Consider the following 21172-nt stretch of genomic DNA (forward strand, 5'->3'; position numbering starts at 1 on the left):
ACAGCAACCTATTACTGAACTCCGGTTGCATGATTACCATATACAGACCCGATGTTCCCGTCCAGGCGAGGTTTGAGGTGTCAAACATATCAGATTTGAAGAAACTGCAACTTATTACTGAACTCACGTTGCAAGATTACCATATACAGACCTGATGTTCTCCTCCAGTTGAGGTTTGAGGTGTCAAATATATCAGATTGGATGAAACTGCAACATTTTATTGAACTCAGTTTGAAAGATTATTATATACAGACCCGATGTTCTCGTCCGGGCGAGGTTTGGAGTGTCAAATATATCAGATTGGATGAAACTTCAACCTATTACTGAACTCAGTTTGCAAGATTACCATATACAGACCCGATGTTCTATTCCAGGCGAGGTTTGAGGTGTCAAATATATCGGATTGGATGAAACTGCAACCTATTATTGAACTCAGGTTGCAAGATTACCATATACAGACCCGATGTTCTCCTCCAAGCGAGGTTTGAGGTGTTAAATATATCAGATTGGATGAAACTGCAACCTATTACTGAACTTAGTTTGCAAGATTACCATATACAGACTCTATGTTCTCGTCCAGGAGAGGTTTGAGGTGTCAAATATATCAGATTGGATGAAACTGCAACCTATTAATGAACCCAAGTTGCAAGATTATCATATACAGACCCGATGTTCTCTTTCCGGCGAGGTTTAAGGTGTAAAGTATATATCAGATTGGATGAAACTGCAACCTATTACTAAACTCTGGTTGCAAAATTACCATATACAGACCTGATGTTCTCGTCTCGGCGAGGTTTGAGGTGTCAAATATGTCAGATTGGATGAAACTACAACTTATTATACTGAACTCAGGTTGCAATATTACCATATAAAGACCCGATGTTCTCGTCTAGGCCAGGTTTGAGGTGTCAAATATATCAGATTGGATGAAACTGCAACCTATTACTGAACTTAGGTTGCAAGATTACCATATACAGACTCGATGTTCTCGTCCAGGCGAGGTGTGATGTGTCAAATATATCACATTGGATGCAACTGCAACCTATTATACTGAACTCAGGTTGCAAGATTACCATATACAAACCCGATGTTCTCGTCCGGGCGAGGTTTGAGGTGTCAAATACATCCAATTGGATGAAACTGGAACCTATTACTGAACTTAGCTTGCAAGATTACCATATACATACCTGATGTTCTCGTCCACGCGAGGTTTGAGGTGTTGAGTATATCAGATTGGATGAAACTGCAACCTATTACTGAACTCGGGATGCAATATTATTATTTACAGACCCGATGTTCTCGTTCAAGCGAGGTTTGAGGTGTCAAATATACCAGATTTGTTGAAACTGCAACCTATTACTGAACTCGGGTTGCAAGATTATCATATACAAACCCGATGTTATCGTCCAGGAGAGGTTTGAGGTGTCAAATATATCAGATTGGATGAAACTGCAACCCATTACTTAACTGAGGTTGCAAGACTACCATATACAGACCCGATGTTCTCGTCCAGGCGAGGTTTGAGGTGTGAAATATATCAGATTGGATGCAACTGCAACCTATTATACTGAACTCAGGTTGCAAGATTACCATATACAAACCCGATGTTCTCGTCCGGGCGAGGTTTGAGGTGTCAAATACATCCAATTGGATGAAACTGGAACCTATTACTGAACTTAGCTTGCAATATTACCATATACATACCTGATGTTCTCGTCCACGCGAGGTTTGAGGTGTTGAGTATATCAGATTGGATGAAAATGCAACCTATTAATGAACCCAAGTTGCAAGATTATCATATACAGACCCGATGTTCTCTTTCCGGCGAGGTTTAAGGTGTAAAGTATATATCAGATTGGATGAAACTGCAACCTATTACTAAACTCTGGTTGCAAAATTACCATATACAGACCTGATGTTCTCGTCTCGGCGAGGTTTGAGGTGTCAAATATGTCAGATTGGATGAAACTACAACTTATTATACTGAACTCAGGTTGCAATATTACCATATAAAGACCCGATGTTCTCGTCTAGGCCAGGTTTGAGGTGTCAAATATATCAGATTGGATGAAACTGCAACCTATTACTGAACTTAGGTTGCAAGATTACCATATACAGACTCGATGTTCTCGTCCAGGCGAGGTGTGATGTGTCAAATATATCACATTGGATGCAACTGCAACCTATTATACTGAACTCAGGTTGCAAGATTACCATATACAAACCCGATGTTCTCGTCCGGGCGAGGTTTGAGGTGTCAAATACATCCAATTGGATGAAACTGGAACCTATTACTGAACTTAGCTTGCAATATTACCATATACATACCTGATGTTCTCGTCCACGCGAGGTTTGAGGTGTTGAGTATATCAGATTGGATGAAACTGCAACCTATTACTGAACTCGGGATGCAATATTATTATTTACAGACCCGATGTTCTCGTTCAAGCGAGGTTTGAGGTGTCAAATATACCAGATTTGTTGAAACTGCAACCTATTACTGAACTCGGGTTGCAAGATTATCATATACAAACCCGATGTTATCGTCCAGGAGAGGTTTGAGGTGTCAAATATATCAGATTGGATGAAACTGCAACCCATTACTTAACTGAGGTTGCAAGACTACCATATACAGACCCGATGTTCTCGTCCAGGCGAGGTTTGAGGTGTGAAATATATCAGATTGGATGAAACTGCAACCTATTACTGAACTCAGGTTGCAAGATTACCATATACAGGCCCGATGTTCTCGTCTAGGCGTGGTTTGAGGTGTTAAATATATCAGATTAAATGAAACTAAAACCTATTACTCAACTCGGATTTCAAGATTACCATATACGGACCCGATGTTCTCGTTCAGGCGAGGTTTGAGGTGTCAAATATATCAAATTAGATGAAACTGCAACCTATTACTGAACTCGGGTTGCAATATTACCATATACAGACCCGATGTTCTTGTCCAGGCGAGGTTTGAGGTGTCAAATATATCAGATTGGATGAAACTGCAACCTATTACTGAACTCAGGTTGCAAGATTATACAGACCCGATGTTCTCGTCCAGGTGTGGTTTGAGGTGTCAAATATATCAGATTGGATGAAACCACAACCTATTACTAAACTCAGATTGCAAGATTATCATATACAGACCCGATGTTCTCGTCCAGGCGTGGTTTAGGTGTTAAATATATCAGATTAAATGAAACTACAACCTATTACTCAACTCGGGTTGCAAGATTACCATATACAAACCCGATGTTCTCGTCTAGGCGAGGTTTGAGGTGTCAAATATATCAGATTGGATGAAACTGCAACCTATTACTGCACTCAGGTTTCAAGATTATACAGACCCGATGTTCTCGTCCTGGTGTGGTTTGAGGTGTCAAATATATCAGATTGGATGAAACCACAACCTATTACTGAACTCGGATTGCAAGATTACCATATAGAGACCCGATGTTATCGTCCAGGCGTGGTTTGAGGTTTTAAATATATCAGATTAAATGAAACTACAACCTATTACTCAACTCGGGTTGCAAGATTACCATATACAGACCCGACGATGACAACTTTTCCGGCCCGGTGATTCAAAATTTTTCGGCGATTTTTTTTTCCGCCGACGATTAAACCAAATTTTCCGGCATCGCCTAAAATTACCAAAGCGAAAGCATATTTCCCGGCGACGGAGAAATTGACTTAATTACCCTCGCTGGAAACAAATTTCAGGCGACGGCTAAAATGACCAAATTACCTTTTATAGGCATTTTTTACTCTTCATAGCTGGGGTACCGTTACAAATTGCCCATTCAAGTTTTCAACCACAAAATCGTATGAAGTTAGATCTAAATTGGCAGTTATTATTGTCAGGTGATATTAATGATTAAAGCTTTCTCTTGGGAATAGGCGTGACCCTGCAGGAATTTAGAGTTTATTTCTATTACCAACTGTTGTGTCTTTTAGGTTAGACTAGTTTATAAGGGGGAAACCAAAGGGTCAGAGAGAAAATAATTTCAGAGAGAAAATTTGTAGAGGGAAACAACTGTTCTCTGGTGATGATGATCGATGCAGACGAAAGGGTAAAGCCCCCATGACTGAAGAGCAACAATTGAAAGAGGGAAGAGAGGCAAAGACAAGAAAGGTTATCCTCCACTATGCATATGATTGGGCAGATGACCAAGGATGATCTCCAGAAAGTACAAAAGAGAGTAAGTGATTTGTTGAGTGATATCTCCTCTCTGGAAAGATATGCATGCTGCGGAAAATGAAGTACAAGAGAAACCGATAGAGATTTTTTCCAAAGAAGCGTCTCCGTGATCCCTTCAAAGATGAAGTTCAAAGATGAAGATGAGAAGGAAAAGTATTATGCAGTGCAGGAGAAAAGGACTAGGTTGGCGGAAATGGCGGAGATCAAGGAGGAAGAGGCAAAATAATATGAGTGGCGCGATAGTGATGCAAGTGCTATCGAAGATGAAGAGCCAGTTGTTGTTGTTCATAGTGTCAGTAATATCTCCAATACATACTGTTACGAAGCTGCATCTGACCTAGATGAGTCACTTGCGGTTTTTCGCGAAGATGAGATTCTTGGGGTTAATGATGAAATTTTGGCCCGAAAGACCGGTTCCGAAGCGGATTCCGATGAAGAGGTAAAGGGGTCTGATAAACTGGAACATGTACAAGAGGAAGAGTCTGATGAGGAGGAAGAATCTGATTCCGAGTGATCGGGTATAACGAGTAAGCCTTATCGAAGGTAAAAGGGTAAGTCACTGAATCATGATTTCTTTTTTGGTCATGGCAATGAAGTCTGAAAACGCAAGAGATGTTACAGGGGAAAGTTGTGTTTATTTTGCTTTTTTCATTTTGTTTTTGGTACTTGGATTTTTTGTGTGTAACTGGATATTATGAACATGATAGTGTTGCTGTCAAATGTTTCTCAACACTTAATAAACAGAAATGTTGTAAATTTATGATATCCAATATGATGAAGTCAGTTTATTTATATTGTCCGATGATTGTGTGTCGATAATGTTGGAGATGAAGGTCGTAATCTAGAAACTAAAACTAAAATGCAAAGAAGTGGAACATGTACAAGACTTAATAGTTTCCATGCATCTTTGAAATTACAGCATATTTGAAATTCAAAAAAAGATTCTCTATCCAGTCTAATTCACTTGATGGAGAGGCATATACACACCTCTTAATCTACAATATGGCGAAGGGTCAAATTACAAACATATATATATGTTTGATCTTTATATCTTCTGTCAATACATGACTAACAAAAATTGTCTTGTGTTGCTTGCGTCATATTCGACTTGCACATAATTGACACAAACCCTACTTACCATATACAACCGACACACCTAATTCTACAATCTGCCAATGAATACAAACCACAAAGATTCCCTAGATGCTGATTCTCAAAACAGAATACAAACTTTATTCACTAATGTTGACATCCTACAATGAATGAGAAATACCTTAGATGAAGATGACCAAGATTTGCATTTCCAAAATTATGAATCACTATCAATACTTCTATGAGATATCGATTAAACTAAAATCTAGGCTTGAATCGATGTTTCATAGAAGAATCAATTGATTCATTGTTATTGATGAAGTTTTCTGCAGCTCAATCTCCAAGAAATTCCCAAATGAATGAATGAGAAATACCTTGGATTATGAATCAGTGTCAATACCTCTATGAAAGATCGATTAAACTTAAATCTAGGGTTGCATCGAAGTTTCACAGAAGAATTGATTGACTCATTCATTATTGTTGCTGAAGTTTTCTGCAGCTCAAATCAATGGAATTGGATGAACTGATAATGAGTTATGTCTCAGGCGCTGTTCCAGATTTTTGTGGCTCATTTGAATTGTTGGTCAGGGACCAGGGTATCGAGATATGGCATGATGCCTGAGCCAAATCATACTGCAGTTCAAGATATGTTCTATACACAAGTGTGTTGATTTTATTTTTCTTGACCTATGTTTGACCTGATTTGTTTGACATTAGTTGATTAATTAGTTGTTGGTCAGGACTCAGTTACCAGGGTATTGAGATATGGCATGATGCCTGAGCCAAACCATGCTGCAGTTCAAGATATGGCCCATCTATACACAAGTGTGCTGATAATATTTAGGAATATAGTAATTGTATAAATTTAATACAAGTCCAGCTAATGTAAAAAACAGTAGTAGGGCACAGTGGTTCACTTTAGTTTAGGTAAGTTTGAGGTCGGAGGTTCGAAACCCCCTGGACCTTTTTATTTTTCTTTAAAATTTAGATATTATGTGGCACAATGCTGATTTTATTTTGCTTAACCTATTTTATTTGACCTAATTTGTTTGACATTAGTTGATTAATTTGTTGTTGGTCAGGACTCAGGGACCAGGGTATTGAGATATGGCATGATGCCTGAACCAAACCATGCTGCAGTTCAAGTGAAGATATGACCCATCTTTTAACTAAATAAAATTAAATAAATATACACAAGTGTGCTCATTTTATTTTGCTTGACTTGTCAGGTTTGGCCTAATTTGTTTGACATTGTTGACCTATTATGTTTGACCATTTTTTGTACGCCGAATAAATTATCTCATGAATGTTAATCCATTTCATGTGTGAACACTGCCATTATATATGCAGTACACCAACGCCACATAATGCCTCTCAACAGATGATGGTTCTTCAGAGTCTTCAGTATCTACCAAAAATCAAATATGAATTAGTGTTTGGTTGAACTGTCTATCAACCTCTTAATGGAAGTTATTAGACATTAGGAGTCGGAAGAGTGTACAATTAGGCTAATGGGGGTGTACCAAATTAGTGGGGGCGTACCAGCCCCGAGGAAAAACCAGTTTTCTCTTATATGATTTTGGAACCCCCACTAATTTGGTACAGTCCCATTAGCAATGTTGGAGTGCAGGAGTTAAGGAGGAGTTATGATGGGTTTAGGACTTGTTGCGCATGCAAAAACATAACAGAGAATTTCCAAAATATGCAAAAACCAGTTTTCTCTACAAAAGGAAACTAAACAGAGAATTTCCAAAATATGCAAAAATCTTCCTAAAAGATCAGGCAAGGAAATTCAGAAAAACATAGATTAGAGATAATGGGTGATCAAGGAGGAAACAATGCTAACAGATATCAACCTTCTGGACCTTTTAACTTCGCCAAGAAAGTTGCCAAGACTCTCTGTACTAGAGAGTTGGAGAATTTGAGGGATTTTCTGCAGCAAGAGATTGACAAGAGAAATCATCAGATTGAGAACGAAAGAGTTCGTCAGGAAAATGCTCCAAAATATGAACTATGGAAGAGGAAGAGAATTGCAACAGATGTGAGGAAAGCTAGAGAAAGAAAGGAGAGAGATGAGGGGAGAAGGGGAAGATTTGTTTGGAGAAAGACCCGTAGTGCAACCGAAAGTGATTCTGAAGAGAAAGAGAATGATTTTGAGAGAACTGATGATCATGAGAGAAATTCCGAGACAGATAAACAAAGGAGGAAGAGAGAAAAGAAGCTGGAGGATGCATGGTATGAAAGATTCTTAGCAGAAAAAGCAATCCCTAGGCTTTTTACAAGAACCATGAATGAGAAACTGAATGTTGATTCTGATGGAGAAACAATTGATGGTGTTGATGAGAATGGTGAACCAGTTGAGGTTGGAGATTTAGAGGAAGAGAATGAAGATGATGAAGGAAGTGAAGATGAAGGTGATGGAAGTGAAACTGAAACAGGCAGTCAATATAGCAATGAGTACAACGATGATGAGATGGGCACCAACGACGACGACGATAGCAGTCATCATAGCAATGAGAACAACGGTGATGATTCTGAATAATCATACCTGGAACATCAACAAGATTTCGATGGGAAAGCTTCGATTTTTTAAAATCGGACTAAGTGCTTCTTCGTGAAAATTCAAAGAAATCTTGTAGGTGTTTGCTGAGCATTTTGCTCATATTGCTGATTTTCCTTATATTGCTGAAGCTGCTGACATAATAGGTATTGGTTTTCTTGCGGTTATTTCGCTATCTCGGATGTTTTTATTTTTTGGAACAGATGGGCTTGTTTTGATATTGTTATGCAGATGGTAACTGCTAACAGTTTTAAGGTGTTAAGGTGTTTGCAGGGGGTAACCATTTTAGTATGTGTGTAATTAAGGTGTTTGCAGGGGGGCGAACAATCTAGTTTTTCCTTGTACGAATAGTTAATCTCTCAGATGTTTGAGGGAATTACAGACTAGGTTTTTGGGTCATGTTTTGATGTTGATCTTGTGAATGGGTTTGATTGTAATGGAACTACTTGGTAATTAGGGGTCTGATCAGTAATAATGATGGTATTTGTAAATCTGGTTAATGAAATTGCAATTTCGGTTTCTTTTTGTGTTGATTTGAATATAGTGGGTTACATTTGGTATGCTGGAGATATCTTTGTGATTTCTAATGAAAGGAAAAATGGAATGTTAAACTGTGGTATTTTGAAATGTATTATATGATCTATGAATTTACTAAAGCATTATCTGAATTCTATCAAGAACTAGAACCCTAGTACAAGGTAAGGCAACATATTACGAATCCTAATTCTCTCCGCTTTTCATCTAAAGTGCAAAAATTGCTTCTCAAAACAAACTACAATCTTGATTCACTAATAGTAACAATATCTGACATCCAAAAACTCTAACTGAGTCTAAGTTTATCCACAAAAGGTATAACAAGTTGTAGATCATCTGCCAAAGCCGTAATAACTTGACTCAAGATTGAGTCATGTGAAACCTAAATGATTCCACTGACCCACAAAACTACTTGGTGTTGGTGGAGGCATATACATATCTAATTCTAATCTACAATCTATTCTGACCACTGACCCAAGAAACTACTTTGGTAATGTGTTCATAAAGAACTAGAATCTGACTAGGCAAAGGGAACAAATTATGAACAATAGCTTCTCTTTGGTTTTCATCTAAATTGTTGAATCTGGTTGGGATTCTCATTAGAGCTACTGCTTCAATACACAATTGATTCGTTCACCCATTTACAAACAAATGGAGATATCCTATAAACAAATTGTTACATCCTACAAACAAGTAAAATACTATGTCTGACTTAGTCTAATTATCAATAAACCTACAAAGTACACTGAGATATTCTTAAAACATAATACAATGTACTGCAACATCCACAATTGCATATACAAATCTTCTTAATCACACTCAACAAACACAAAAACAATAAACCTAAAATCTACAATCATATATAAATCTAAAAGATATACATGTTCATAAACACCATTAGAAATTGCATCATTCTAATTCAAAACCAATAGTTTCTAACCTCCAATTTGTAAAATTATTAAGCCCCCAAATGTTGAAAAACAATGATTCAGGGAAAAACCAATAAATGAAATACCTTAGATGATGATAACCCAGATTTGCATTTCCAAGATTGTGAATCAGTGTCAAAACTTCTATGAGAGATCGATTCAACTTAAATTTAGGGTTACATCGATGATTCACAGAAAAATTGACTGATTCGTGTTGTTAATGAAGTTCTCTGCAGCTGCATCTTGATGTTTCTCAAGCTCAAATCGATGGAGTAAAATGAACGGAGAGGAAAAGGGAAATGGGTAGAGAAAGTCTCAGGCTCTCATTTGTTCTAGACATATTTATTCTCTTTTAATTTTCGCATAATTAAAAATAAAAATAAAAAACGAAAAACTAATTTCATTGATTTTAGTTTTGTTTTCTGATTTTCGGTAATTAAAATGAAGAGTTATAATGGGAAAAAAATGTTCGAGAAAAAAGCCAGAATCGTTGGGAGGCTGGGTAGCCCTTGAGTGTGAGATGAAATTGGGAGCCGATAGTAGTAACTTGCCAATTTAAGTTGAGGATAGGAAGGTAATTACCCACAACCCTCCCGAAACTCTGTAACAGATACCAATTATTGCAACGATTATCCAACGTTACAAAGTTACCAACGTCGATACGACGTTACTTAAAAAATATCCTTTACAAAATCTGGTGTTACAAATTCCCTGATTTCGTGTAGTGATTATCATTCTACTGCATTCTAGAATCATCAATTAAGTTTGTGCCAAAGAGAGAGTTCATCACTTTAAGTTTTTGTTCGCCGTTTCTCGAAGTTTGGAGTGCTACTACATCGAGAAATAAGTCGTTGTATCCTGGGAGACAGACATCGATAGTCCGTTATAAGTACCAGTACGGGGTGAATCTGTCTTAAGGTTAGAGGATATAATCCTTGCCTTGACTTTGGTTTATCTAATTGGGTTTGCATTCTTCTTCCTTCTTCGATTCTTATTGCAGTTTATACACAAGATTGCCAACAATTTTTTATGAATTCATCGTAAAAATGATCCTTTTACGACAGCCAACCGAGAACCGAATATGTAAGGAAATAAGCTGTGTGATACCTATTGCATAGGTTTACTCATAAAGTTGGGAAGTTCAAGACATCGCGTTCACTGAACAACTAGTAAACCCGGTATGTATTCACTACGAAAGATTCGAAGCCAAAAGCTATCTCTCCCGATGCAGTGATGTTCCGCAAAAACTCTTTCTAGTGTCTGCATTAATTTTGCATGAATTTCTATTGAATGTGGGGGATTGTTGGAATTTTGAATAAAAATATGAGTTAGTTAGTGTGAATGGATGTGTCCACTCACTTGAACCTTTTCAATAGGATGTGTCTTATCCCAAGGGATGTGAATCTCCACTAAGGGATGTGACTCTTCATGAAAGAATTTAACCAAGAGTCACTTCTAAACCTATATAAACTCCACACATACTCCATTGCAAAATGCGTTTTAAAGTAATAAACTAGTATTAGAAATTTTAGAATTTGCATGATGTCTTCAAGAGTCAAAAGAAGAGTTTGTGCTACATCTTTCGCGTTCGATGTTTGGTGATCCTCGAGTGCTGCGAGAAGACCCAAAGATATTGTTGAATGCTGGAGACATATGCCCTGTAACAGCCTGAAGTACAGAGCATGTCTTGAGTAAAGAGATTACTCGCCTCAATACATCGAAATAAGTTTGTTTAAGTAAGTTTGTTTAATTTTTGTGATTGATAATCTTTTTCCTATCCTTGTTTTCTATTTTGTTGTTCGTATTACGAAATGTAATCCATAAACGAGAAAACCATGTTACAAATAGTAACGAAGATCATTATACAACACATATGAAAAGAAATTATTTCGATTGTTTATAACCACATCCATATTCCTTGGCCTGGGATGAAACACCCGACTGGAAGCCTCTCCCGCCAGAGACACCCGACTGGAAGCCTCTACCAGAGACACTTGTACAGATCCGTACATTTGTTGTTGTCTTGTTATAAAAATGGCATTTGAAGAAGTTCGATGATTGTTGAACTCTTGTAGATTTTTCTGTGGGAGTGCGCCTCGGGAAAGAGCAAGAACTGATAAAGATACAGGGATGTGTTGGGAATTTGAATGTGTCAACCACGTTCAAACTGTTAGCTTACTTGATTTTGTCTTTGGTACGTGTAGTGCGTAAGTTTAGGCCTAGTAGTTGGAAAAAAAAAACGTATTTAGAATCTTTGACTGAAGCTGTGGGAATTGGATCCGAAAAAATGACAGTAGTGGTATTTTGATCCGAAAACGTATTTATGAATTCTATCTTTTTGGATCCAATTCCCACGACTTGAATCCTTTGTTAAAGATTCAAAAACCGGTTTTTATTTACTGCACTACCAAAGATAAAATCAACTAGCAAACTTACAAAAAATAAGTTAACAATTTGGAGGTAGTTTAAACATTCAAATTCATTGGACCTTTGAACTGTGCTAACAGTAACACATCCTTGGTGAAAGGACAACAATATATTGAAGTTTTTAGTCAGAATTTTGACTTAGAAAATGTAGTGCTGTTATCAAGCTCCGTTCCTCATAAAATACGAGAGAAGAAGCTACTACGGCCAACACACACTGTATGAGTTCTTTCAGTCTCATGTCCACAAGTTATCCGAACACACCAGTTAAACAGGACATGAAGTATATGGGATTGAAACTCAAAACGTGATACGAGACAAACTAAACAATTACGCAAAAACTAAAAAAAAAAAGTATGAAGAATGTCATAATGCCTCAGTTAGATCCATTATTGTCATATGAATATAGTTTCCCCAAGGGGTTCTCCCTGTAAACAGGGTCTCAGTTCCACTACATCTCAATTAATTGGATAACATCATCACAGGCTTCTCAATTAAAAAAACTAGGAATATTATCATGAAAATAAATAATGGCTCATAAAATTCAACCATATTCAAATCGCATCATGAATTAATCTCAGACGCTATGAGTTTGTAATCACTGCCATATATATTTATTTCGACTGACAATCCAAAAGTATTCCATTCCTTCGCTCTGTTTGTTTCATCTTCTCGGAAAGAGCTCTCCGAAGTACTTCAATCCAATATATAAATCGATATATAGCAACGAGAACTTTCGGAAAGCTTCTTCGCGAGAAGATGAAGACAACAGCTATATATTATTCTAATGCGGGTATAGAGAGAATATAGATCACTTATGAAAGATAAGAAAACATTGGCCGCGTCAAAAACTAACTAGGATCCAATAGAAAATCAATCAAATAAAATCATTCATCGCATTAAAACGTAAACAAAGGCATACTGACTCAAATCAATCTCAAGATACTCAAACCTAAAAACTAAAATTAAAAAAGAAAAAATCTATTAAAGGGAATGGGCCTGAACACATAAAATATTGAAGGAAGGAAGGCGATGGTTAAACCCTAATACATATTGTGTATATATAGGAAAGAGTCTAAAACCCTAATGCATTAAAGTGTCTAAACTATCCTTCCTTTTAATTCAGCCCAAAATAAAACAAAAAATAACCCCACCGCACATCTCTTTTCTCTTCTGACCACCAGCACCATATCGCCACCACCAATAGGTTAACCACTGGAGTTTGAATCCCCCACTGTTTAGCCAGCATACCACCATCACCAACTGCCCAAACGTCTTCCGCATTGTTTGAGTTTTAAAAATATGATTCCCATAGCAAACCATCAGCGCCATTCCTAATCTTTCCACCAAATCCTGCAAAAAAAAACTAGAACACGAAGCTCTATCATTATCCCAACCGTTAACAATAGAACCTTTAAGAATGTATCCTCTTTGCAGGGGGGAAAACTAATGTAATAGAGATTAATTATTGGTACCAGAAAAAAAACAAAAAAAAAAATACTAAAACAAAAATTCTTTAAACCTTGTAGTACTGGAAGAGGCGCAACATTTCAGTCCTAGATGCACATAAAATGTTGTCATATTCTGTACAAGGCAAAGCACTTTCAGGAATCCAAAATTGAACTTTCATATTACTAAAGGGATTCCATGAATAAGTTAATTTTGTGGAGAATTTACGTGTTGCCTATATCAGAGAATTGAAAAGTACCACTTGGCATATGCCCCAGAAAACATCAACAAGTAATAATGCTCTGAGGAGAAATCCTGTATTATGTATTTTCATTCAAAACAGACAGACACACAAAAGAAACCTCTTAACAAAACCAACAAATGCGAAAGAAGAGTTAATTGAACGCGGTCAGAGTTCCTTTTCAATAATCGTTTCATCTTCTGCTATGTCATCCCGCCGAGGTGCTGCATCAAGATGTTTATTTAAAGACGGTGCAGTGGGTTAATTACTGCCGTGCATTTTGTCTCTCTCCCAAAGGTTGGTTATTGAATTCCGAGGATTTAAAGGATGTGACAAAGAAATCCAGTTTTTAAAACTTGTACTGAAACGTAAATCTATTGTTTCAGTACAAGTTTCGGAAACTCCATTTCATGGCCACATTTCCAGTCAGTGTTTCAGAGAGCTGCTTTTCGAAAAATATGAAGATAAAAACTATGACCTTAGACTAAGTCTTGTGGGTGGGGCGGAGCCAAGAATCATGGGAAGGAGTGTAAAAATTTGTTGTGGGTGCAACCTGAAATTAAGGGTGCAAAAATGCAAAAATAGGCTTGTTTGTAAAAAAAAAAAAAGAAAAAATTCTTATAGGTCCTAAAAAGGGCTTTGGAGCCAGCTGGACAGGGGTGCAATGATTCCCCATACTGAACCGTATAGGCAGACAGGATTTGACCTTTTTTTCCCCTACACCTAGTTTACACCACCAACGACTATTTTTTTACAAATTTTGAATTTTGAAATGTTCCTGTTTTTTTTCCTACACCTAATTTACACCAGTAACAGCTATGTTTTCAAATATTGGATTGTGAAATGTTTGACAATTTGTTCCAATGGTTGTTTGTTTCAAAATTTAAAAATTTACTAAACTAAGCAAATCTTTCATTACATTGCAAAACAAGGTTACAAATTACAATGTTATTGAAATTAAAATTCTACTTCTAAAAATTTAAAAGGAACATTGAAACTGAAATTATACTTCTAATTAAAACTTAAAAATGAACTTCTAAATAACTTAAATTATTACTAATATATCACTTTAATTTAGGCGATAGGTTCTAAGTCATTACGGATCAAAATCTCGTTCCTCCATTTTTGTAAAGGGGTTTCTCTCAATCCGCTATTTCATTCAAATTTTGGCATAGGATCCTCAAGTCAATTTCTGTTTGTTGGGTTTGTGCCAAGATTATTGTAGAGTATTCCATGTGCTTCTTAAGGTACGCTTCCTCTGTTTCATACTTGGAAACTCTTTGTGCTTGCGATTTTTCAAGCAGTTCGATGAGCATATCCATTTTGTCATCCGCTCTTTGCGATGCTTTAGACTCACGAGCCCTTCGTCTGGAAGCATCTCCCCCTGCACCTTTATCATCATATGTTTGTTCGAAATAACGTCTTCTACGAGATATGTCTGAGGTTTCAGAACCAGAAGTAGATAGTGAGCTACCAAACATTTCTATATCCTCCAAATCTTTATCCATAGTCATTGGAGTGGAAGTACCATCTTCATTGTCTTAAGTAGGTTGACTGTCTTGAATTGGTTGAGTGTTTTGAGTAGTTTCATCATCATTATTCACCTCTGGATTGTAGTCTGGTTGATAGGTCTTCAAGAGGTGAAAACCGATTCATGTTTCCAAGGCCTCTTATGTTGTGCTTCATAATTCTTTTTTCCATGATGGTACTGGGGAAAAAAATGTATTAAAGAGAGAAAGAAGAGATATTTTGTAAAAGGATCATAAGTCTATTGTCTAATTAGGGTCTAGATCGTAGAATATGCCGTTGATGCATTAGGGTGATAGACTAACTTTGACCGTTATTTTGTTTACCAAAACACCCTTCCAAAATAGTTAAATGACAATCATTCCTAACTCTTGTTAGAAACACAACCATGTATACAGACACATTTCAACAAACACCTTGTATGCATAATCAATCTATCTTTTTCGTTGAACCTAAGGATCATAATACTCACTTTGATCCTGATCCAAAAAAAAAAATCCTAAATTCTATGCACCATCACTATCTCGATCAACTTTGATCATAACTTTTCATATGCTTTACAATTCAATATAACAAGAATAACAATTTTATCAAATGTAAATTGCCTGTATCACAATCAACTGAGTACGAAAAACTCAACACCCCCAACATAAACGAACCCACCGAAGAAATTGCATATAACCCATCTTTCATGACCCAATCATTAAGCTTTAATTGTTTCCAATCTTCCATTAATTCTGTTAAAGGTTGATTCTACTCCGGATAATCAACTCTGTTATATTTACTGTCTCCGATTTAGACTCATTAGGAATCAAGTTACCACTTTTTATTCCAATACCTTTTGGGCCGTGGAACTGAGAAGAAGCAGATTATAATGGAAGCAAAAGCAACCAGACATTTCCGTTATCCTCTTTTCCACCTAACTCTTTGTTGCAATGACTCTCTTCGTATTATGAATTAGTGATAAGGATTTATTGTACTGGTTGAATGAGGAGTACACTATATGATATGATCACATCAACAAAAACAAGGATTTCAAGATGATGATGATTGTTGATACATGAAAAATAACTTCCCTTAACCAGGCTAGGGTGCCCCAAAGAAGGGAAAGGCCACACATGGAACATAGGGACTAGGGCCCAAGTCCACCAACGAAGTATCCATGAGGTGGAAGGGACAATGAAGGAATTAACAAAGAAGAAGGAGGTTATATTAGAGAAGGGATGGCATTAGTAGTAATTAAGGAGGTTTAGGACACATGTCAAGATGTCATAAAAAGAAGGGGCTTTTGGAAAGTCTATATAAGGAAGGACAAGGTACAATGGAAAGGGAACTCTCTCTCATACTACTATTCTAAGAAAAGTGAGGTCATCTTGGTACACTAGGACGGGTAGAACCTAACGAGAATTCCGGTATTAACATTTGGCGTCCACACCTGGAGGCTCGTGCCTAGTCTATCATGATGCAGCCGAGCGGTACTAGCCCAAACGCGACTAGCGGTTAGTTGAATAATCCACCCCATAATCTAGAAGGGAAGCGGATAGGGATAGTGACGGACCCAATCTTACAAGCGAGAAGACATGAAGCGACAAAGGAGAAGGATAAGCAACTAGAGGGCGGAAGCACGTCACTCGCATAATCTACTTTGAAGGAAATGCAGAAAGAGTTGGAGGAACACATCCGCAGGGAAAGAGAGTTGAGAAGATTGCTGAAAGAAGCTAGTAACGAGCAAAGCGCCAAGGAAGCCTTAGAAAGTGCCGAGGATAAAGGAGAGGATCACGGAATGACGCCGCAGGAGGCGACAAACTACAAAGTGGTAAAACAGAATAATTACGATATTATGGCAAGCCCGTACACCCCTGAGGTCGTGGATTATCAATATCCAGAGGATTATACTTCACCAAAGTTCAAAGTGCATGATGGACAAGGGAACGCGCGAGAACATATTAGCCGATTCATCGCTTCTATGAAGGATCAAGCCTCAGATGGGAAATTATGCTTAAGGGAGTTCCGGAAGTCGTTGACTGAGACGGCCTTCTCTTGGTATGATAACCTAAAGCCCGTAAGCATCAGCTCATGGACGTACCTGTGCACACATTTCCTCAGAAAGTTTTACTCTGCAAAAAGGAAAGTCACGACCATCGACTTGAGTAAATGTAACCAGCGGTTAGGGGAAGATATAGGGAAGTATATCACTCGGTATCGTCATTTCGCGCTGGATTGCCATGAGGTTGTTAAAGAAGATGCAATAGTGAAGATCTGCGTACACGGAATGATACCATGTTTCAAGAAAAGCCTAGTGAACTTCCGATTCCCAACCTTCGTCGAGCTGGAAGAAGCGGCAGCAAGAATCGCCGACTGTGTTGAAGAGAACAACTCGGATTATGTCTGGCGCAAGGTAGTCAACACTATCTCAACAACACCAAGGAACACCCGCGCAAACAACAACCAAGAAGGCTGGGGCGCGCAAACAAATCAGTCATACAGGGATCAACCGCTTCCTCCCACATTGCCTTGTAGTAAAGAGCAGATCATCGGGCTCCTAGAGCAGTGGGTGGCGAATAAAGAAATTCAGTTGCCTCCAACAAGGGCGGATCCCAACGATATCCAGAAGAGCAATGCCAGGTACTGTCACTTCCATCGCAGAGTACAACATCCCACGGTCGACTGCTATAACCTAAGAAGAATGTTTCAGAAGAAACTGGAAGTGGGAGAAATCTAAATGGGAGATTCTGAGGGAGGAAAAGCGACTCAAAATCAGGTAATGATGCTTTCTCATGATCCCAGCGGAGACGAATGGCAACCCAAAAAAAAAGGATGAAGAAGCATGCGAGGTCGCCACAGAAGGCCGCGCATTTACAAATACAGGCGGCGTCGCTAGCAAATTCGCGGGTACAGTGTTGGCCCTGCAGTTTTTTGACTCGCTAGGTTTTAGCGAGGATCAAAACAGGGAAGCGGCCAAAGCTATTGCAGCAATTGCGGTAGGAAGGCCTTACGATTCCCTCCCAAAAGAAGCTATCGTATTCACAGACGAGGATATTTGCTATCCGGGAGAGCACTTAGACCCTTATATCTGACTGCGTATATCAATAAGGTTCCTTTGAAGAGGTCCTTCGTATATGGAGGCGCATATTTAAATCTAATCTCTACACACACAATGGACTTTCTTGGAGTACATCAGTCGGCAATTAAAATGTGAACCACGACGGTGAAAGGATTTGGAGGGCATACTCAGACGGAAATTGGGATTGTCCATTTGGTTATGAATATTGGTCCTATTCGTGGACTTACCCCTTTCGATGTACTAGAAGACGATACGACGTTCCATGTACTGCTAGGGCGAGGGTGGTTACTCAACCATAAAGTGGTAGCGTCAACATACCATCAGTGTGTCAAAACTAACATAGGAGGAAGGCAATTTCGGATACCATCCACGAGCCACCCCTTTGACCCGGAAGAAGCTTGCATGGCAGATGCGGTTTTTTATGATTTGGCTAAGGAGGCGGATGAAATCCCCGACGTGAAACTTACCCCGCTGTCGAAATAGAGTGAGGAAGAGAAGACGGAGCCGACCAAGTCATTCTTTAGCCCGTCTAGGATGACGTTCCCTGCGGAAAGAAAGCGGAAACACGAAGAGCAACCTAGATTCCAGTGTTTCTCAAGACCAGACGGGGGGCATGTGTACCGCTTATAGCAATTAACCGAGGGAGCGTCTATAAGCATGCAAAACTCCGAAACACTTGATGTAGGGGCCCCCTCGGACGAGAAAAACCTAAGCGAGCTACCATACAATAAAATCGATGATGAGGAATTACGGGAACTACTTAACACGAGCACACAGTCTGCAGAGGAACGAGCCCCCGAAGATCTCACCATGGACGGCATAGAAGAAATTAACATCGCAACAGAAGAAGACAAGCGACCGATCATGATCAGTAAAATCCTGGAAGCGGAAGAAAGAGAAGCATTGATCGCCTTGCTCAGGGAATACAAAGATGTTTTCGCTTACGATTATGACGAAATGCCGGGTCTAGATAGCAGCCTCGTAGCTCATAACCTCAGAGTATCTCCTGAATTCCATCCAATAAAACAAAGAAGTAGAGAGTTTCCGAGGGCTACCGCTCTCGCAATAAAAGAAGAAGTGGAACGCTTGTTGAAAGCCAAGTTCATCAAACCTATCCAGCACCCGACCTGGTTAGCCAACATCGTCTCAGTGGTGAAGAAGAATGGAAAGATCCGATGTTGCATAGACTATAGGGATCTCAATCGGGCTTATCCCAAAGATGATTTCCCACTACCCAACATCGACCTAACGTTGTACGCAACTGGAGGCAACGCGCTTCTCTTTCATGGATGGGTTTAACGGATATAACCAAATAAAGATGACCGAGGAAGATGCAAATAAGACTGCTTTCCAAACTCCATATGGGAATTTCTACTACGTTTTGATGCCCTTCGGGCTAAAACACGCCGGTGCCACGATACCAGCGCGTTATGACATCCATACTCCACGATCTACTGCATCAGACGGTAGAGTTATATGTGGAAGATATCGTTGTTAAGACTTCGGAGACCGAGAGCCACGAATCTCACTTAAAGACGATCTTCGAAAGATGTAGTAAGTACCAACTCAAGATGAACCCGCTCAAGTGCGCCTTTGGAGTAACATCTGGAAATTTCTTGGGATTCGTTTTAACCAATGAAGGGATTCAGGTGGATCCAAGTAAGGTCGAGGCTATTATGACTATGGTACCACCAACTAATACCAAAGAGCTCCAGGCATTTATAGGACGAATATCTTATATACGACGCTTCGTGCCTGGTTTGGCTCAGATAATGTCGGCATTCTTGCCCTTACTAAGGAAAGGGACTATCTTCAAATGGGAGGAGACTCAACAGGTCGCGTTTGAAAAACTAAAGAAATGCCTCGACATCCCCCAAGTTCTCAAACCACCAATAAAAGGGGTGCCTCTTTACTTATACACGACATTCACAAGCTCAGCCATAGGAGAAGTCCTGGCACAAGAAATGGGAGGAAACAAATTATCACCCATCTATTACGTGAGTCAGGTTTTGAGAGATGCAGAATTGAGATAACCACGAGTAGAACAAGCATGCCTAGCCCTCATTTACGCAACACAGAAACTAAGGCTGTATCTTCTGACGCATAAGACGATCGTTGTAGCCGCGACAAACCCCATAGCTTACCTCGCCTCTAAGCCTGTCCTGACTAGGAGAACAGCCCGATGGATGTTACAACTATCAGAGTTAGAACTCGATTATTAACGACCTAAAGGAGTATGAGGGCACGCGATCACCGACCTAATGGCTATGTTTACTGGGGGGGGGGGGATGACGAGATTCCCGACCGGGTGCCGGGACAGGTAGCTTCCACCGATATTAACAAGCCTTGGACCATGTTTTTTGATGGGTCGTCATATGATACTGTCGGAGGAGTGGGAGTAGTGTTCGAAGCACCACAAGGAGAATTTCTCTCATATTCATTCAAGTTGGACTTCCCCTACAGTAATAAAGTCGCCGAATATGAAGCTTTGATCCTAGGGCTCAGAATGGCTAAGGAGCTTGACTTGGAAGGCGTCGAGATAAAAGGTGACTCGAGGTTGGTGACTAACCAAGTCAACGGGGATTTCCACGTCAAAGAGCCACATTTAGCTCCATATCAAGCAGAGGCTCAAAACCTGATAAGTCAGACAGGGTCGACCCTAGATCATACAGGCAGAGGCAAGAACAAACACGCAGATGCCCTGGAAACACTAGCTAGCAAGATACAGCTAAACGATAAGGAAGAGGGTACGGTAACAGTTAGAAGGAAGGAGCTGGCCAGCACCTGGAAAGAAGACATGGCCTTCGAAGAGGCAGATGATTGGAGGCGGACTTACATCGACGATCTGACCAAAATGGAGGAGGATCGTTTAATACCTACCCAAACTCTGAACAATTCGTATTGATCCAAGGATTTCTTTACTATCGACCAACAGGGGGATCTCTTGTCAGGTGCGTAAATAAGAGAGAAGCAGAAAAAATACTCCAGAAGCTACACGTGACAACATGTGGGCAAACCGCAGTAGTTCACCTCTACATAAATCTTCAGAGGAGAGGGGTATACTGGCCTAGTATGTCAGCACAAGCAGCGTCCCTCCAAGACAGTTGCGCCGATTTCCAAGCCCCACTACAACCCGCTGAGGTCTGCACAG

General features: G+C 39.2%; 1 protein-coding gene, 2 non-coding genes and 1 pseudogene across 3 annotated transcripts; 1 reads left to right on the forward strand and 3 right to left on the reverse strand.

The window, feature by feature from the left end:
- Positions 1-11886: 11886 nt before the first annotated feature.
- On the reverse strand, positions 11887-11995 carry LOC113342320. Its single transcript, XR_003356604.1, has one exon. It is a non-coding gene; the product is annotated as a small nucleolar RNA snoR97 (small nucleolar RNA).
- A 118-nt stretch (positions 11996-12113) lies between these two features.
- On the reverse strand, positions 12114-12227 carry LOC113341957. Its single transcript, XR_003356264.1, has one exon. It is a non-coding gene; the product is annotated as a small nucleolar RNA Z278 (small nucleolar RNA).
- A 44-nt stretch (positions 12228-12271) lies between these two features.
- Positions 12272-12347, reverse strand: LOC113342452 (annotated as a pseudogene).
- A 7910-nt stretch (positions 12348-20257) lies between these two features.
- Positions 20258-20926, forward strand: LOC113275307 (uncharacterized protein Mb2253c-like). The gene has a single exon (XM_026524796.1). The coding sequence runs from the start codon at positions 20258-20260 to the stop codon at positions 20924-20926; it is 669 nt and encodes a 222-aa protein (XP_026380581.1).
- Positions 20927-21172: the final 246 nt, after the last annotated feature.

The sequence above is a fragment of the Papaver somniferum genome, chromosome 1, assembly GCF_003573695.1.
Source record: "Papaver somniferum cultivar HN1 chromosome 1, ASM357369v1, whole genome shotgun sequence".
NCBI classification, from domain to species: Eukaryota; Viridiplantae; Streptophyta; class Magnoliopsida; order Ranunculales; family Papaveraceae; genus Papaver; species Papaver somniferum.